Raw genomic sequence first — 18875 nt, 5'->3', positions numbered from 1 at the left:
GCCCAGCCTCTAATTCAGGCACAAAAGTGCAGAAAACAGATTATCTGGTCAGTTGAAGAAAGCCATTTACTCAGAAAATGAGGGACAATCTTTAGTGCCTGGATTCCTCTTGAATAAGTAACCTCTGGTTAATTATTATCTCCTTTAATCTTTGGTTTTCAATTTTGGGTAGTAATTGCTCCAAACCTATGCCTGTAATTGTGACTGCAGATACAAACGAGTCTTTCTGTAGCAATTAGCAAAAGGTCTTATTTTTTTCACGCTAAACTATGATATTTAATTAGTGCAATAGTAGTTTCCTCCTTACAGAGATAATTGCATCTTTAAAGATTCTTGAGGTAGGAGAGCTCTGTTGTTCAGACATATTCTAGAAGATTGAGTGCAAACATGTCCTATTAGTTATTCATTTATGACTTCAATCATTATTATAACTGCATCTTCAAAAACACAAATACTAAACTATGCATCATGCTTCCATGTACATTATATCAATTTTTAAGCAAATAAGAATGAACATATTAAAATTTTAAAACAAACTACTGAGTAGAATTTATCACTTCATTTAATATTGATAGCAGCTCAATTTAAAGTTTGAAAACATAAATAGCTTTAGTATATTTGGTGTGGATAATTATATATAGTTTAATACAACTATTTTACAGGAGTGTGTACACATATAAACCTGCAGGTCAAATTATTTACATTTCAATACATACCACCTGTTTTCTAGTCATATTTTTCTCTTTAAACAAAGCAGTTTCACTGTACATAGATGTGCAATGCTACAGTAAGTCCTGAGTAATTTAGGGGTTATTAATTAACTACTATAAACTCTAGGTTTTTTTCAGCTAAAGATCCAGCAGATTCTGTACCAAAAATGTGAACAAAATAGTGTTTAAAAATATGCATCAAGCTTTGCGCTTAGATTGTGCTTAGCAAAAAAACCCCCAAACCAAAATCAAAAGAACTCAAGAATGTACAGTAGCCACTGGATTTGAGAAAAGGTGCTCAAATATTCATGGTTAAACAATGTCCTATGTGTATGAATTGATGGGAAGTTTTAAGTGATACTGCATGTTGCTTACATCCAATTTGTCAGGCATGGAAGACTCGTCATGATTGGATTAAAAATCCCTTTTGCAGAGTATGAAATTCTGTGTAAACATCACTGTTCAGGTATTATATAAAAGTTCTGATCCAAATGGGGAAGAAATACAATGGAATAATTCAAAATGCTTTTCTTGGGAAATAGCCAGCCACAAGGAGGGATATTAAAAAAAATAAACAAACACAAAACCCAAGAGTATATTTTGGTAAAAGAGGAAACCAAATGAGAGCTACTTAGGGGTGATCTGGAAGGTCACCCACGCTGGAGGTCCTAAGTTGATCTGACTCTGGGATTCCAGGATGAGCAAGCCATAGCCATCTTGCCATAAGGTACAGATTCACTGCTCAATGAGAAAGAAGCATTGTGGGGAAAGGCCACATACAACTGTAGTGAAACAGTACCGCTGCCTGTCAGGGTCACCATCGCAGGCAAGGTATCCGTAACTCAAGCTCAGGCACTAGGTAGGATGTGTGAGGGTGTCCAGGTGGGCTGCTGCAAGGCCGCCTTCGGCAGGAGGGGTAGGCCGGGGGATCATGGCGTGGAGGCCGCCCTGCACCGGAGGCGCTTCAGTGAAGGCACTGTGTTGGTGGTTCCTCTGCGAACCCAGCTCTACCCTGTCCCGTGGCTGCTGTAGTCAAAGACTCCTTTCTTGAAGAATGGGGAGAATTCACAAATGGTGTGTTTCGAGAGGGTCAGCCCCACTTTGTTGATGTGGAGGGGAGATGTGGCAGACTGGAGCATCACGTTGAAAAAGTCCCTGAGGTATTTCTGAGAAAGAGACAAGAGTGAAGACCATCGTCAAGATACTGCTGAGTGGGATCCAGAAACACCTCCCCAGGCACTTGGATGCACACCTTTATTTCCTCAGCGGATGCTGAGGGAGTTTATACCTAAGCTAGTATGTCAGACCAAGCAGAACACACAGTCACAATATCCATGTATGTCCACAGAAAAAGTTTCTTTGATTCCAGGGCTCTGATTCATAGTAACTCTCCCTCTATCCACAGCCAATGCTTAAGGGAATGCCCATGGTCTAGGCACAGGGATCAAGCTGGTAGCAACTTTGTGTCACAAGTTACTGCTGTGCTTAAAACCTTGTCCCCTCTCAAATGACTCATTATGTAGAAAACCGATTCAAGGGTGGGGGAGCAAGCTGGTCCTCTGTGCAATGTGAAACATGTCACTTATTCAGACTCTTATAAACTGTGCTCTCAATATCTGCTTTGATTCTTTCTTGTACAAGAAAGGGAAAGGAAGTGGGGACACATGAGGAACAGATCCAGGCACGGATATTTACAGATGGTTTGGTAAATTCTATAATCATCCACAAAAAAAATTCTAACTAGATGAACTGCTTGGGATGCCTTCCTCTCCCTTTTCTGCTGCAGGTACTTGACACATCCATATTCACCTTTGCTGGCACTAGGGAGGCAAAACATGCCTCAGACCATGCTCAGAGATGCTGGATAAAAATGACATGCAGGTTCTAGAGGGACTACATCTTGAAGAAGATAATGCAAAAAGAGCTCATATAATATAAATGGGGGAAATTTCATCCTTCATGGAAAACAGGATAGAGGGAAAGGGTTGGACTATATTAGTGTCCCGGTTCCTTTAAACAATATAAACAATCCTGGCACAAACTTAAAAATAAACATCAGATGATTCTGGACTGTAACAAAATAAATGTCTAAGAACGGTGCCATAATTCTGGAGCAGTTCTAAGCAAGGAGCGATTCTGTCACCTGGGGTCATTAGGCAATATCTGGAGACAGTTGTTTGAGTAGCAGTGTGTGTTGGGGTGAAGACATCTAGGGGGTGGAGGCCAAAGATTCTATTAACAACCTACAATATGCTTGACACCCTTGAGGACCAAGAATTATCCATCCCCAAATGTTACCAATGTCCTAGAGAGGGAGAATTCAAATGACCTTATGATTTTACCTACCTGAAACATACTTTTGAAAGAAGCCTCCTGGCTTCAGGAAAATTGGTTAGTCACTATCTTAAAGATGTTACCAAGGGTTGCTATTAACATGTGTATCACTTACATTATTCTAAAAGTCTTCAACATCATTTTTTTTTACTTTATAGACATGAAATTGATGATACGCTGTATTTTTCTTTTCTTTTGGAAGTTGTGAGATCAAACCCAGTGCATTGTGCTACCTACATTCCCAGCTCTTACACTGCACAGTCTCTAAATACAAAATTTTGTTCTGAGTTGATATATATGAACACACCACCAAACCAACACAAGGCCTTGCCTTCCCCAGAAGTTTCTTGTGTCACTTAATTTTGCCTAGAATTATGTCTTCTTCTTGTGATAGTCATTTTTTTTTTGGCAAGGAATCTGTTACCCATAGATGTGTAGAAGGCTAGTAATCAAGAGAATAGACTTGAGCATTGAGGCCTGGTTTCCTGAGTCACCATTCCTAACACTGTGCCCCTAATAGTCTCTCTGTAGAAGATTCTAAAGTTGAGGTGAGGTAGAAGCAAGAAAATGCCAAGAACAACTGCTGAAGATTAAACACTGGAACTCTAACATTTAATTTGCATCAAAGGAACAAAAGGAAAGCTGACTCAACTTTGCTAGGGGAAGAAGCTCTTCTTGAGAATATCAACTCTAGAGGGACCATCAAATATGGTTACCAGCAAATCTTCCACACCACATCTGAGCAGTGAAGGCATAAGATGAAATTCACATGCACATCTGATTGCTTCTGGTGGATCAAGAGTGAAATGATTTCAAGTACGGAAGGCAAGGAGTTTCCCCATTTGCACAAGGAGATGCGGCTTTTACACAGTTTAACACAGGGAAAAGGATTCTTGCTGCATAGCATTGTCTCAGTAGCTCCAGCCTCAGGTATGCACAGGGTAAATTAACATGCAGACTACTGCTTACAACAAACTTTCCTTCCAGATGAACTCTAACAGACTAGCAGGCAATTTAAATCTGGGAACAGATGTTGTATCAACATTTGTCATAATTAGTTCACAAAGCAGGGTCCTTTTAAAGGGGCCAATAAAGCCTGAAGGGTATAATGAGAAGTAAAAGTTAGAAATATAAATAAAAGAAAAAGAAAATGAAGTATTGCAACCTCCATGCCAGACTATGGCCACTAAATCAACTTTAGGTCATGCTTATTTTTTTTTTTGTCCTTTAAACACACTCATAGCTTGATGGAAACATCAGACAGAAAGATTTGATCTGGCCACTTTTAAACATTACAGAGACAAAATACTGCTTGGTCTCTACAAAACAAATTTCTATTTAGCAGGGTAGCTTGGCTTACTTCTTTTATATAAACTGTTTCTGCGGTTTGCAGAAAGTGCTTCATTAGGAACTGTTTTGTCAATGACTTCAAAATAATCCCAGGTCTGAAAGGTAAAGCATGTCTTTTGTTGGCTGTATCCAAAGATATAACTGAGGAAGGCTGAGCAACTCTGGAGAATGGCAAAATCAAGGCACAGGCTAGGCCTAGAGATGGAAGAAGACAGAACTAAAACTGCAGAAGGTTCTTAAGGTCCCAGACAGTATCTCATTCTTTGCGGTCCCTGCTCACCCCTGGCACATTGCCTGCTTAGAAAAAGTGATGAGATAGGATGATCGATTTTGATGAGTCAATTTGAAGTTCAGATGTACACATGGAAAATAGTGCACATTCTAAAATGCATGGCCTAATGCATTCCAACAAAATGAACATACCTAGGGGATCAGCATCTAGGTACAGATAATATAATATCTCCAGCATACAGGCAGCTTTCTTCATACCCTTGCTCCATATAGAATCCTTCTGGAGAGAAAAATTGCTACCTAGACTTCTAGCAGCACAGGCTTCTAGTTTGCATTTTGGAACTTCAGGTTAATGGATTCATATAGGGAATACTCTTTTGCATCTAGCTTCCATGGTTGACACCATGTCTGTGAGATGCATCCATACTGTACATTTAGTTGTGGCTACTCATTACTACAACACAGGTATGTCTATAAGTGAACATACCACTCATCAACTTTAAGAGGGACACACATTGATACTTTGGTCCTTTTACCTGGGTTCCACTTCAATAATGAGATCCACTTTCATATATCACTGGTGTCTGATGAGACAAGTTTATCACTCTCTTTCCAGTGATGAAGCTCCACATTACAGCTTGAGGTACAATCTAAGATCAGCAAATACACTAGATTTTTGCTCCTATGTATATTTAAAATATTCTATAATTATATGTAAGATACTTAACAAATATTGGTGATTTTTGTTGTTTGTACTCACAATATTTTCCAATGCATCTGTGGCTGAAGGGAGAAACAAAAAGTTCTCCTGTCAAAATGATCCCTTTTTTATATGAATTCAAAATCATCCCAGTCCTTTCCTGCTTATAAAAAGTAATTCCAGGAACAGAGCTGTATCCCCAGGGTAGCACATTTTATAAAAGAGAATTAAAAAAAAAAACTGAAGGACACTAAGAGTCTAAGTGACTTATCAGGGTGAGAAGAGCAAAGTCGGAAAAGGATTTGTGACACTCAATATTTAGTTGCTGCATCTGGCTTTCACAGAACATTTTCACTATTATAAAAAGTAATCAAAGCAGACATATTTAAATTTCCGTGGCCTGTTAGGGACCAGAGAGGGCCAGTCACATCTGCTTATCCTGGTAATGGGGTGGTGGGTGTCACATTTGAGTCTCTGTTTTGTTAAATGCCCTGGCTCAGGGCTACCCAGAACGGCAACGGCACCCCCTTGAGGTTGGGCCACAGTACTGCCCTGCCTTGCATACCTGAGGGGAGGAAAGTTAGGTGGAAGTTAAAACTAAATCCTCTTCCTTGAGATTTCACAGCAAGAAAGAAGGTGGGCGAGCAGAGCAAGCAAGTGTCTATGTAGTGGGGTGATCTGAGTGGGTGTTCAAAACAGAGAGATGCCACAAAGAGACAGAGAGGGCTGTCGGCAGTGGCAAGAGAGGCAGAGCTTTGACAGGAGGAAAGAAAAAGATAGATGGGAAAACGAAAGACAAAGGATGATGATGGAAGAGAACCCAACAATGTGCAAGACCAATGTTTAGGATTTGCTTACAAGTTGGTTTAAAAGGATTTAATAATAAGTACATCAGATTTTAAAAATCTGAGTTACATTTTGCTACTTGGATGAACAATGAAAAATAATGTGTTTTCTCATCTATGCTTTCAAAAGACCAAATTTAGATGGCTAATCTAAGAGACATATTTCAATACTGATACGGAGGTTCCCGGTGTTCTGCTGTTTGGGAAATGAACCTATGACGTGGCAGTAAGCTCAAGTGGAAGTAGCTGAAGAGAGGGATCCCAGTGAAATGTGGAAATGTGACTGTAGTACTAAAAAAATCTCTCCCAAGCCACGGCAGGAAAGTCGGTGAGACTCTTAACTCCATTAACCATCAGAAAACTGGAAGTGGCACTGTGGCTCACAGTGGTAGGGCACTAACTAAAAAGAGCAAAAAGAGCTCAAGGACAGTGCTCAGGCCCTGAGTTCAAGCCACCACCACCACCTCCGAAATCTCTCCTAAAAACTGGGTGTTGGTGGCTAAACCTATAATCCTGGCTACTCAGGAGGCTGAGTTCTGAAAATCATTGTTCAAACGGCAAGGAAGTCCATACAATGCTTATTTCCAATTAAAAGCTGGAAGTAGAGCTGTGGTCCAAGTAGTAGAGTGGCTAACCATGAAAATAAGAGCTCAGGGACAGCATCCAGAGCCCAAAGAGAAGCCCCAGGACCAGCACCAAAAAAAGAAGGAAAAGAAGGAAGCAAGCAAGGAAGGAAAGAAGGAAAGAAAAGGAAAGGAAAGGGAAAGGGAAAGGAAAAGAAAAGGAAAGAGAAAAGAAGAAAAGAAAAGAAAAGAAAAAATCCCTCCCAAAACAGATGAAGGCAAAATCCTATAGAGGGCTTTGGGCTTCTAAAGTGGAGGACAAAGGAAACAAGAGGAAGAAGGCAGGATGTGTAGTTGTCAGAGACAATCTAAGCGGGGCTCCTGAACCCCTTCTTTCCAAAGTGGAATTAAAAAAATTCCTTCCCTGTCAAGACCCCATGTATCTGTCCAGGAGTGTCTCCTATACTCATACCCAAATCCTACCAGCTACCATTTCATTACCCTTGAGTGAGGTCATTTATCAAGCGCTTTCCACATTCTGAACACTACAAGAAGAACTGTTGAAGGCATACCTCATTAAATTCCCGCAATAGCTTTATGGGGTAGAAACTATATCTCCACTTTACTGGTGAAGAAACAAGTCCATGAAAGCTAAGTAGCATCCCAAAGGTCACAGAACATATGAGCCAGAAAGCTAGGACTCAAAGCCAGAACTCCTAACTGCAGAGGCTGGTCTGATCCAACAAACTGCTGCCCCATCTGCTGAAACCCACAGTCTCTCATTGGGTGAGGCCATCTCCACGAGGTATTATCAGATACCAGGTAGACTGCTATACCCAGGCTTGAGGGTGCTTCCATGGCAACCAGTGGGCACTGAACTCTCCAGAGTTAAAATTCCACACCAACATGGGGAAAGGCCTCTTTCCCTGTAGACAGAGGTCCATGCAGCACTGCTAATACACAGTTTCTTGCAGTGTGTTGATAGAGCACTGGGCATTTCCTGACTGTTTTGACCTTTGGGAGGGGCGGGGTTTGCTGGGGTCAGTTGTGGGGCTTAAACTTGGGGCTTGGGTGTTTTCTCTAAACTCTTTTTGCTCAAGGCTAGCGCTCTACCACTTTGAGGTACAGCTCCACTTCTTGTTTTCTGGTGGTTAACTGGAGATAAGTCTCATGAGCTTTCCTGCCAGGGTATGGCTTTGAACCACAATACTCAGATCTCAGCCTCCTGGGTCCTCAGATCTCAGCCTCCTGAGTAGCTAGGATTACAGGTGTAAGCCAATGGCGCCCAGTCCTTATTACTGTTCTTGTTTTGTTTTTCCTTTCCAAAGAGCATCCAGAATCTCCCTCTGAAGAAACACCATTCTATTCTTTAGAGACTGCTTAGCTAGCTGACACATCTGGTTGCAGAATTTTCTCCCCCAGGGATATTCTGGGAGCAATCACTGCCAAATGGAATGACTACTTGGAGTCTGCTAAATCCAAGGGTCTGTTAGGACAAGGCTCTCGCAAATCATAGAGAAGTATTTTCAAGAAATTCGGGTACATAGGTGAGGGGTCTCTGGTCTCTATTCACAATCAAGTGTGGGGACTGATGGGTCTATCTGCTTACAAGGTTCACTGTCACTTTCTATGAAATGAAACAAAGTGAACTGACAACAGGCCCTAGGGCACAGGCAGGTAGCAGGCATCAGCTGGGAATCAGAGAAAATCTTTCCTGTAATCATAACCAAGCTTAAAGTTGGTCTATTGTCAGATCAAGATCTCTATCCAGGACATTCTTCTTCTAGGCAAGAGACTAATGCTAGAAGGTTTCTGACATAGCATTTCAGATGGAGCAGGGTGTCCTAGTGGTACCCCCCCCCCAGCCAAGAGCAATCTATACAGACCAATCTTGACATTCTAATACTCTTTCAAAACATAACTAAACATTATTAATCTTTTGAGCCAAAACAGGCTAATATGGTCTATTGGCTGTGTTAATGAGTTCTGAAAGGTAAAACACACTCCCTACAGCAATACTGGGTAATTCAACAAGAACTTGGCCTATTATATTTTCTTTTTTTTTCTAGATGCAGTACATTTATTAGAAACTATGTTGCCATGTGCCATTTTATTGTATTTATATTAACATGACTCATATGTGGTCCAAAACACCATTTGAGTCTGGCTCAAAAACAAAACAAAAACAAAAACTAAAAACAACTGTTGTGGGTTACTGGATCTGGGCAAGACCTGCCTCTTCCATGTTCACTGCTGAGTTTTCCTTTTCAACTTCAGATCATCTAGATGAAATGTGAGTCTGGTGATAAGTACTGAACATGGGTTCTATAGTTGTCCCTGACCAAAAAAAAAGCCTCAGACATCAGCTGGAAATCTCATAGTGTGGTTCCTTGTTATCTCGCTGTTACTCCCTTCCAAGAAGGGAGAGTTTGAGATTAATGTAGACAGGAAGGAGCAATGGTGTCTAAACTCAGAAAACAATGTGAGCAAGAAAGCAAGGCCAGCATCAAGATATTTGAGGGGAACCATGGGAGGGCCTGGAATCCCCCAGTTCCTATGACACCCTTAGGATAAGTAGGAGAGGAGCTTATGCTAAGGAGCTTCCTTTTTTTTACACATGAGGAAACTGAGATCCAAGGAGGTGGGGGACTTCATTGAGGTCAGCCATAAAGGTCAACAGTCAGAGTGGAGGGGACAATACTAGAATGGCCTAATAGCCTCAAGATTCAAGTTCTGAAGTGTGAAGTTCAATGTGGTCTTGCCTCAGGGCTATCAATACCATGCCTAGACTCCTATTCTAATCAGCTACTCTCTCTGTATATGTGTGTGCCCCTGTGTGTGTGTGCATGTGCACATGCACATACAAAAATATTTTAACACACATGGTAGAGAGGCCTATGAATCACAAAACTTCAGAAACATTTCAAACACCTCAGCCTTCTTATCTTTTGGATACCTTCTCCTTACTTTAATTAGCAGGGAAAAAAAGTCATGGCCATTTCATGTTATTAAGAAGTTTCTGTTATTACAAGCCTCGTGGTTATAATTGGAGCTGTTATTTCATGTGCACTATATTACCCTAGCTGTGTCATCCTAATTATTCCCCTAGCCAGCTCATTGTTATGGAACCGTCTTAATTTTTACAAACTTTTAACATAAATCTATAATTCAATTTAAAGTTATAGAATTTATTAAAATTGAAATGTTCTTTTAAAAATTAAATAGGGCCGTACTGGCCTTTTTATGGTGACACAGTAAGAGAGAAGAGAGTTCAGTGACATTTCTCATTTTCAGAAGTCATCAGCCGGGGGGGGGGGGAGAACAACTGAAAGACAAGGATCAGTGTAAAAGATTTAAAGTTTCATTTACCTGGCAGCACTTGAAGAACTCACTATCGACTGATAAGTTCTGAAGATACAACAAGTCTAGACTAAGTCACTTTGGGATGTTTCTAAACCTGAGACAGGTCTGGTCACCATTGGTCATGCATTATGAATCCACCTAATGTGGTCAATATGATTCATCCACTCAACTCTTCTAAACTCTTCTAAATTCTCACCTGACTATCTTTCACTGGCTCTTTTAGGAATCCTAAAATTTGGCTGTACTGGACCAAATATGCTGGGTTCATTTCCCAACATACCCTTAAATATATCTAAGGCACTGATGAAATTATGACAGTGTGATTCACATATCTAGCACAGCTACTGTATAGCTACTCTCCATGGAGGAAGGTACCAGACCTTGGAAATAAGTGTTCAATAAAAGAGACATCCAGCAGGCGCTGGTGGCTCACACCTGTAATCCTAGCTGCTCAGGAGGCTGAAATCTGAGGATGATGGTTCAAAGCCATCTGGGGCAGGTAGCCCAGGAGACTCGAATCTCCAATTAATTACTGAAAAGCCAAAAGTAGAGCTGTAGCTCAAGTGGTAGAGTACTATCTTTGAACACAAAAGCACTGGGACAGTGCCCAGGCTCTGAGTTCAATGTTCAGAACACACACACCACACGTATCACCCCCCCCACACACACATACACACACCAGATACTCAACTTCCTCTCACAAGGCAAACACGCTAGCCACATGCCTCATTGTTCAGGGTCATTCTGTTCTTGTTTCTGTGGGTACTTTTTCTTGTGCCAATATTGTGGCTTGAACCCAGGGTCTCACATTCTCACTTGGTGTTCTTGCTCACAGCTGATGTTCTACTATACCTCCAGTTCTAGCTTTTTACTGGAGATAAGTACCTCCCTGATTTGTCTATTCAGGCTGGCTTTGAACCCCAATTTTCAGACCTCCGTCTCCTGAGTAGGTAGGATTATAGGCATGAACACCTGCTATTTTACAGTAATAGAACTTGAGAATTTTTATCTGAATTATCATTAATCTGAAATTAAATATTTGCATGTAGCTGGTGACTACTTTATTGGATATCATAGCTTCCCACCACAATTCTGGAATAATCAGTCTTTCTAATGATGATGTCTGAAAATGCATTAATATTTCTGTCCCTAAATTATAATTTTAGGGTAATACTCTTGTCCACTGGCTGTACTTTTATCAACACACGTGCACACTTACACACACAGCTGAAAGAGAACGTTTTCCTCTGTGTGTGTATGTAGGTCCATGTGTGCCTTTACTATAGTGAAAAGTCACTTTCAACTTGCCTCTTTTGCCCCAACTCTCCAGCATCTAAAAACATTAGTGTTCCTTGCATTTTGTGCATTAATTCTGCATTTTTCTAGAATACTTTATTGATATAAGCAAATACACAGATGCCTCCTCTTTCACTTGCACAATCAAACATTGTCTCAGGTATATAAAAGACACATTTCTGCACTTTGTTTAGGTAAGGGTTTGTACTAAAGATCATTCTACAAGTCCAAAGAGAATTTCTAATTTAGAAATTGTTGTAGCTCCTTATAAATGGACACATAGGCTACTCCCATCCTCTGTAGTCTTCCTATAAGGATGTAAACTATACAAAGGAGAGGATGCTTCATTGCTTTACTTAGTGTATACGGAGTACTCAACAGTGTCTGCAATATAGGAGCACAGTATAAATTTATTGAATGGATGAGTGAAGAATAAAGGATATTACAAATAACAGTGATAAAGAATTTTATACTTTGGCAAAATTGTAGTATAAATTCCTAAAATGGAATTTCTGAGTCAAAGGCAGTTCTAATTCTGAAAAGCATTACCTAATTGTTCTTTGTAGGTATTTTAACAGTTTAAACTGTTTCTAGCAATGACGGAGAAGAGACAATATGTGTGCATGATTATAGACTCAAGACTGAAAGAACTACTGGAAGGTCACCTAATTCTTTTGTCTGTCTTCATAAAGTAAGCATGGCTGTGGCTGTAGAATTTTAGCTAGAATAGTTTTTTTTTCCCCTCCTTGGGTTTGAACTTTAGGGCCTGGGTACTGTTCTTGAGCTTCTTTGTACTCAAGGCAAGCATTCTACCACTTGAGCCACATGCCACTTGTGGCTCTTTCTGAGTGGTTTACTGGATATGAAAGTCTCACAGACTTTCTTGCCCAGGCTGGCTTTGAACTGCAATCCTCAGATCTCAGCCTCCTGAGTACTTAGAATTATAGGCATGAGCCACAAGCACCCAGCTTGCTTAAATTTTTTAACCAAGAAAGAAACTATACCTGAGAGGTTGGATCATAACTCTACAAGTTTTTAAATTATCCAGGTATCTTTCTGATACATTTATCCATCTGCCTTGACAAGACCATGAACAAGTCAAAATTGAGTTTTTCTATGTCCAGAATTTTCAGAATTATTTTAAAATAATCTTAATCCTTTGAAACTGGAATCTATTTTTGTTTCAGTAGCAAGGTCATTAAGAGGCAAAGGTGGTATAAGGAGAAAATGGAGCTGGGAAATGGCATGTGTGCTGGATATATGGGTGGCTCCTGAATCATGAATTCTAGGGCTCACCACCTTTGTATGGCCCCTTCCCTTGATTTAAGTGTAGCCCAAGACTTGCTTTAATAAGAAGAATATACCGGAGGTAATGCTTGAGAGTAGACTACCTAGATGTTTCAGTACCCTAGGTGAGCATGGTCCTTAGTGGAGTCAAAAGCACAATGCTGACACATAAATGGCCTGACTTGGAATAAATGAAGCATCCAGCTTAGTCCTGACCACAGAATGATAAATACCAAATGGTGGTCATTCTAAAACATAGATTTTAGATTTCTTTACTATGTAACAATTGATAACCAAAATATATTATAATAGGAGTAGGAGATGAATTAAATTAGTCAAAGTAGAATGAACATTCTTTTGATGCCTTTTTATAATTTATGATCAGACATAAATTCATATCCTATTCTCCTTCATGCTAATCTCTTCCAATCCTTTTAGTACTTCTAATGCATAATTCTGTCAGAGCAGGTACTTCTCTTTCACCAGCTACTTTTACTATCCTAGGTTTTAAAGTAAATACTTGAACTAAGTAGTCATCATTTGAAATGTGGCATTTATTTCTTGATGTTATACACAAGTCTGAGAGCTCCCAGTTAAAATTCATCAGGGCGAAAATGTTAGTCTGTGATTACAGAATCAGAACTATTCATTACAGCTATTCAGAGAATCTTCTTTATGAGTTTAATGACACAAGCATATTGTATTGAATTATTATGGTACTGCATCAATTGGATTCATAAATTTAATATACTCGGTCTGGTTCACATATTCTAATAAAATTCAGCAAGCTTTAAAAATTTTATAAGGGATATGTGTTTAAAGTCCATGTGATATTCGATTTTTACAGGTTGATGTTCTTGCACAGAGTACTAAATGGCTTCAATAATCTTGATACCTCTCCTGGCAGGAGATCAGGCTTCTGGAGAAACACCACAGACAGACAGGTGATATTACAAAGTTGGGCAGGGAAGCTTACTGATCCTTTCCCTGAGCACAGGTCAAAATCGTCTTGCCTCTTTAGCTCATGGAGAGGGAGAGGCAGATTGTTTTTACCCTGCATCTAACAACTCAAAGTGGAGAGAGCACACATCAGCTACTGGGAGAAGGCTAGCAGATTCTCTTGAGTGCCACTCTCTCTATCACTGAGCCACCTTCCAGCCCCAGAGGAGATGCTGTAAGAGAAGCCCAGTTCCAAGCCTAGTTCCTAGCTCCAAAGGGCTTTTGCCTTGTTGAGACATTTGGCTCTAGTAAGGGATTGGTAGCAGGCTGAACATAAATGCATCCTAACAACGTTTGTGGCATGGGAGAGAAGGCCAAGATTAGAGACCAGGATGCCCTCTCTGGCATATCTGGACTCTGGCTCCACCCTGCGAGTGAAGCCCTGTACAGCCTCCATGCTAGGTATAGGACCTTACAGGAAAAAGATCTGTGGTAAGCCCTTAACTCTTCCGCAGCTATTTCTTCATCTGATTACAGCATCCCTTTAGGATCAGAAGATTAAATGAGCTACTGTCTCATTTTACTGTCTATAAAATGCTTGTGGGCAGGGTGCAGTTCACAGTATTTACATAATGCAGAATCAATATTACTACTCTAAATAGCATCTGCAGATAGCTAGTGGGAAAATATGTGAATATTACTCTCCTTTAGATATTAAAACATATGGGCTAGCTGGGCACCAGTGGCTCTTGACTGTAATCCTAGCTACTTAGGAGGCTGAGATCTGAGGAATGAGGTTTGAAGCCAGCCTTTGAAAGAAAGATCTCGAGAGCATTATCTCCAATTGACCACACACACACAAAAAAAAGCCAGACGTGGGGCTATGGCTCAAGTGATGGAGTGCTAGCCTTCAGCAAAAGCAGTTCAGGGACAGTGTCCAGGCCATGAGTTCAAGCCTCAGGACCATCACAAAACTAAAACAAACAAAACTATGGGCTTAAAATATAGACATATATAATTTAAATGCTGTCCCCTTCAGATGAAAATAAACAGTAGAATATTATTCCTCCAAATCACTTCACATAAGATATTAGTAGACCCTTTATGACAAAAGTTGTTTTAAAGCAATCAAGAGTTAGCATGTTTTTAAAACAGGGAATAATAATTATAAATAAGTTGAAACCATGATCTATATCAAATAAATGTATCCCTCAAAAGTTATTTTAAGGCCTGTATTAGAGGCTGATATTTTGAAAAGTGCATCATGGGGAAGAAAGGATTTTGTTTCCAAGCTCATGGTACCTTTGAGGACTACATAAAACTATATTTCTGACATTATGAGATATACAATGACTGTTCTAAATGACCAGTTGGACTGACCCAGACTTTCAAGTGAGAATGTCTTATGTAGTACCTTTTGGATACATGAAGTTAAGACCAAATTCAAATAATAAAGATGCTAAAAGACTGAAGGACTAATAAGTCACTGTACTTTTTATCTGTGGTTGACCCCAAAAAAGTGAATGACTGTATTCTGCTCTTTCCACTAGCTATGGCCGTGGTTTTGTACAGAACAAGCCTTGCCTTTTATATCCTACCTAAGGTAGTTCGTATGTCAAGGGCAAATTCCCTTTGGTAAAAATCCGGCTGGTTGTGGCTATCTGAATTCAGGGCCAGGGGGTACGCTTTTGAGACTCCAGGAGGGAAGGCGTGTTGCCCCTTCTTTTGTTTTCTGGCAAGAGGTTCCCTAATAATCCCTGTGGGACTATTTATCTTGCAGATTACTCTTCTGTCTTCAGTGCTATTCCTCAGTGTATGGGCCCTGCCCTATGTCTCTAAGGGAAGCCATGGGCAAGCCCCAGGTGTGAAAGAGACCTAGGCCCTCAGTGGTGGGCCTGTGACCTCACTCAACAGAGAGGATTAGCCAGGGATTTGATTATCTGCACCAATGATCCCCTTCACAGAGGACAATGAGTACAGCATGACTATGCCAAGGAAGATTGAGGCAGGAGACAGCGGAATCAAAACTTCTCACATGTAACATCTCTCAAACGGGAAATGCAAATAAACATTCCTTTCCCTAAGCTGACACTATCAATGGAAATCATAGGCTGAATTAAAAATGAGTGAATACATGTCATCCAGCATGGAACTTTACTCATAAAAGACACCATTGGTTTAGCAACTGATTCACTGAATGGCTGTCAAACAATGTTAGCATCCTATAGAAGCAATGAGATGCATGGACTTTCTTCCCTTGGGTTCTTACTGTGCAGCAAAATTTTATAGGTTTATAGTGACTTCTCTCTCTTGACTAAAATATTTAAGAGAAGGACATCTATCAAATCTTAAATAGTGCTTCAAAGCCATACTTCAGACATGCTCACAGCTTTTCTGGTCACCTATCAAGATCTGAGAAGCTGCTGTACATGAGAAACGAACAATGCTGCTGGGTGGTTATGCCCTTGGACACACGGATCTGGCCATGTTGAAAACCAAATGGACTTAACACTGTTCCAGTCTTCCTGAAATCAGAACCTTGATTCAGTGATGATTGGCATGCTATAAAAAAAGAGCAGGTCAAGTGAAAAAGAAGCACTGGTAAACTGCAGAAAGGAAGACATTCCTTACCAGGGAAATCTCACCAGGTAGAGGACCTGGAAAAAAGTTATTAGACTTTTAAGCTATGATATAAAGGGTTTCTGATGCTAAGCTGACATCTAGTTTCTCTCTCTCTCTCCCTCTCTCTCTCACACACACACCCACACCCACACACAAACAGACACACACACAAATCTGCCTTTCAAAGGAAGAAATGTCAGTGTACACTAAGCTATTACTTGAATATGCCTAGATTTCAAATAAGAAACTGTAAATAAATGCAATAATGCAATTGTGAGCTGGAAGATAAATGCTGGTAATGGAAAAGGAAAGGTGGACATGTACCAAGGTGCATAAATACCCCAGACTCTGTAGATATTAAGAGCAGAAGCAATCTATTGCTTACAGAATTTAATCAAAGAACTCTGACTTTTAAGCCCCAGGATTCTGTGTTTCCAGCTGGCTATGGAAAAAACAAAATCCATTGAGAAAAAAAGGCAATGCTTTCATTTTCCACCATTTTCAACTCTGATTAGCAAGTGCTTTTTTTTTTTTTATCCCAACATCACTTTCTTAATTTTAACTTATAAATAATATGAAACAGGTGATCTCAATTAGAAAACAGATTAGGTAAGGTCTTAATTTAAAAACATTTTTGGTTGCCTAGAATGAAAATTATATATGCAAATCTAAATGCATTTGCAGGGAATTGCTGGGAACAGAAATAAGTCTATTTAAAAGTGAAGGGTAGCTTTATACAGGCAAGCAATACAGGTAAAAAGTTGTGTGGAGGTGGAACAAACTAGTGTTCTCATCTAGTTATTTCCTGCAAATATTATCTCAAAGGGCTGCAACATATGCTGTGATTCATTAACATTACAAAACATAAGTGACACATATAGAAGGAGAAGGGATCATTGGGGAAAATGGTTAGCTGGGTTCTAAAATAAAGGCATAGTTTATTAAGGCTGCAGAGGACACTGTGGGGTTCATCAGCAAAGCCCAGTGCAAATGTCTTTCATCTAAGGGCAGCACAATATATTTGAGAAACAAATCTGAATAAATGGAGTTAAGGGAACAGTGGCATCTGCAAGAAAGCATAATGCAAATTGGATAGGGCTCCATAAAAGAGAAAGGATGATTCCCAAATGCTGATATAAATAGTGAGCAGAGAATTCAGTGGAGATGGGACAGAGACCGTGCCTCTTAAAAACACATGAATGCGCAAGAATTCTGAATGCGTCTTTTGGGCTTCTGCAACAAAGGAGATATATGAAAAGGCACTGCACCAACATCAATAGAAACAAACAGAACCAACTATTTCAGGAAGCGAGAAGCTAGGCCTTTGGGTTTATAACAACACTGAAGATGCCAGAGCCACAAACAGAATGCTAACACAAGCAAATGAGTCAAGAGACAGCGGAGGATGATGGGAAAGGGATAAAGCAGACTAGAAGGTGTGACTCCATCTAACTAGAACAGGCAGGAGGTTCCATGTACATATGGCCATAGAAGATGGTGTAAGCAAAATGAACCCCAAAATAGGGACTCAAGAGGTTTTATCTTTCTTGCTGTTGTTTTTAAATGTACTTACAATGTACTGTGTGATTTTTTTTTTGTTTCTTTTGTATATTCTTCCCCTATGGGATAACCTGTTTTCACTGTATTTGATTCCGGTGTCCTGCATCTTGTTTATATATTTTTCTAATTTGGGGAGGGGAAGGGAAATACAAAACGCTGAAATAAGGATGCAGTTTGACCCATGGTAACAATGAGATGTACAAGACACTATGTTGAAAATGAACTTTATAACTTCTGGGTTGGTAGTGGGGGGAGGAGCTGGAGAGATGGGGAGGGAAGGGTTGGTTAGGGAAAAACAAAGGAGGGGTAACAATGCTCAAGAGGAAATGTACTCATTATCTTACTCATGTAACTGTAACCCCTTTGTACAGTATATTTACAATAGAATATATATATTTAAAAAAGAGAAAGTTTTGCAATGAAGGGCCTGGTGGTCAGAGTGTTTGAAAAGAGAATCAAATCTTGTGCAGTAACTGTAACAAATTGAGAATGCTTTATCACACAAGTGAATTTTCTCAAACATTTTGAATAAAATCTTCATAAATTTCTTTAAGGCATGAGTTTTCAACAAAACTTTAAATTTATGTAACAGAAATTTGGATTGCAAGGAAAATATTAACTTATCTAATTTGAATGTTGATGTTCAAATGTTACTTTTCAATGTCATGATTATATATATATAGGAAATAATATAAAAATATAGTATATATTATGTATATGATAGGAAATTATATAAGGGAAATTACTTAAAAATACTTGTGTGCGTTTGGTGCTGGGAAGGTTGCTCAATGGTAGAGGGCTTGCCTTGCATGCATGAGGCCCTGGGTTCGATTCCTCAGCCACCACATAAGCAGAAAAAGCCGGAAATGGAGCTGTGGCTCAAGTGGTAGAGCACTAACCTTGAGCTGAAGAGCTGAGGGACAGTGCCCAGGCCCAGAGTTCAAGCCCCACAACCGCCAAAAGAAAAAAAAAATACTTGTGTGCTGAGACACATGAAAGATTATAAAAACAAAGAGTAACAATTATGCTACAAGCTAGGCAAACAGCAGCAGTGTTGACATGACATGTGTTACAG

The 18875-nt window shown here is 39.8% G+C and overlaps 1 protein-coding gene across 2 annotated transcripts in view; it reads right to left on the bottom strand.

The window, feature by feature from the left end:
• Nucleotides 1-544: 544 nt before the first annotated feature.
• Kif16b (kinesin family member 16B) overlaps nt 545-18875 on the bottom strand; it is a 267459-nt gene continuing 249128 nt past the window's right edge. For both annotated transcript variants that reach the window (XM_013010887.1, XM_013010888.1), the window contains one exon: nt 545-1876. In XM_013010887.1, coding sequence (XP_012866341.1) covers nt 1718-1876 — 159 coding nt within the window. In that variant the 3' untranslated portion in view covers nt 545-1717. The remainder of the gene's footprint in view (nt 1877-18875) is intronic.

Source organism: Dipodomys ordii, unplaced genomic scaffold (assembly GCF_000151885.1).
Source record: "Dipodomys ordii isolate 6190 unplaced genomic scaffold, Dord_2.0 Scaffold13, whole genome shotgun sequence".
In the NCBI taxonomy this organism is placed as follows: domain Eukaryota; kingdom Metazoa; phylum Chordata; class Mammalia; order Rodentia; family Heteromyidae; genus Dipodomys; species Dipodomys ordii.
The sequence above is the reverse complement of the archived record's forward strand: the minus strand, read 5'-3'. Positions and strand labels throughout refer to the sequence as shown.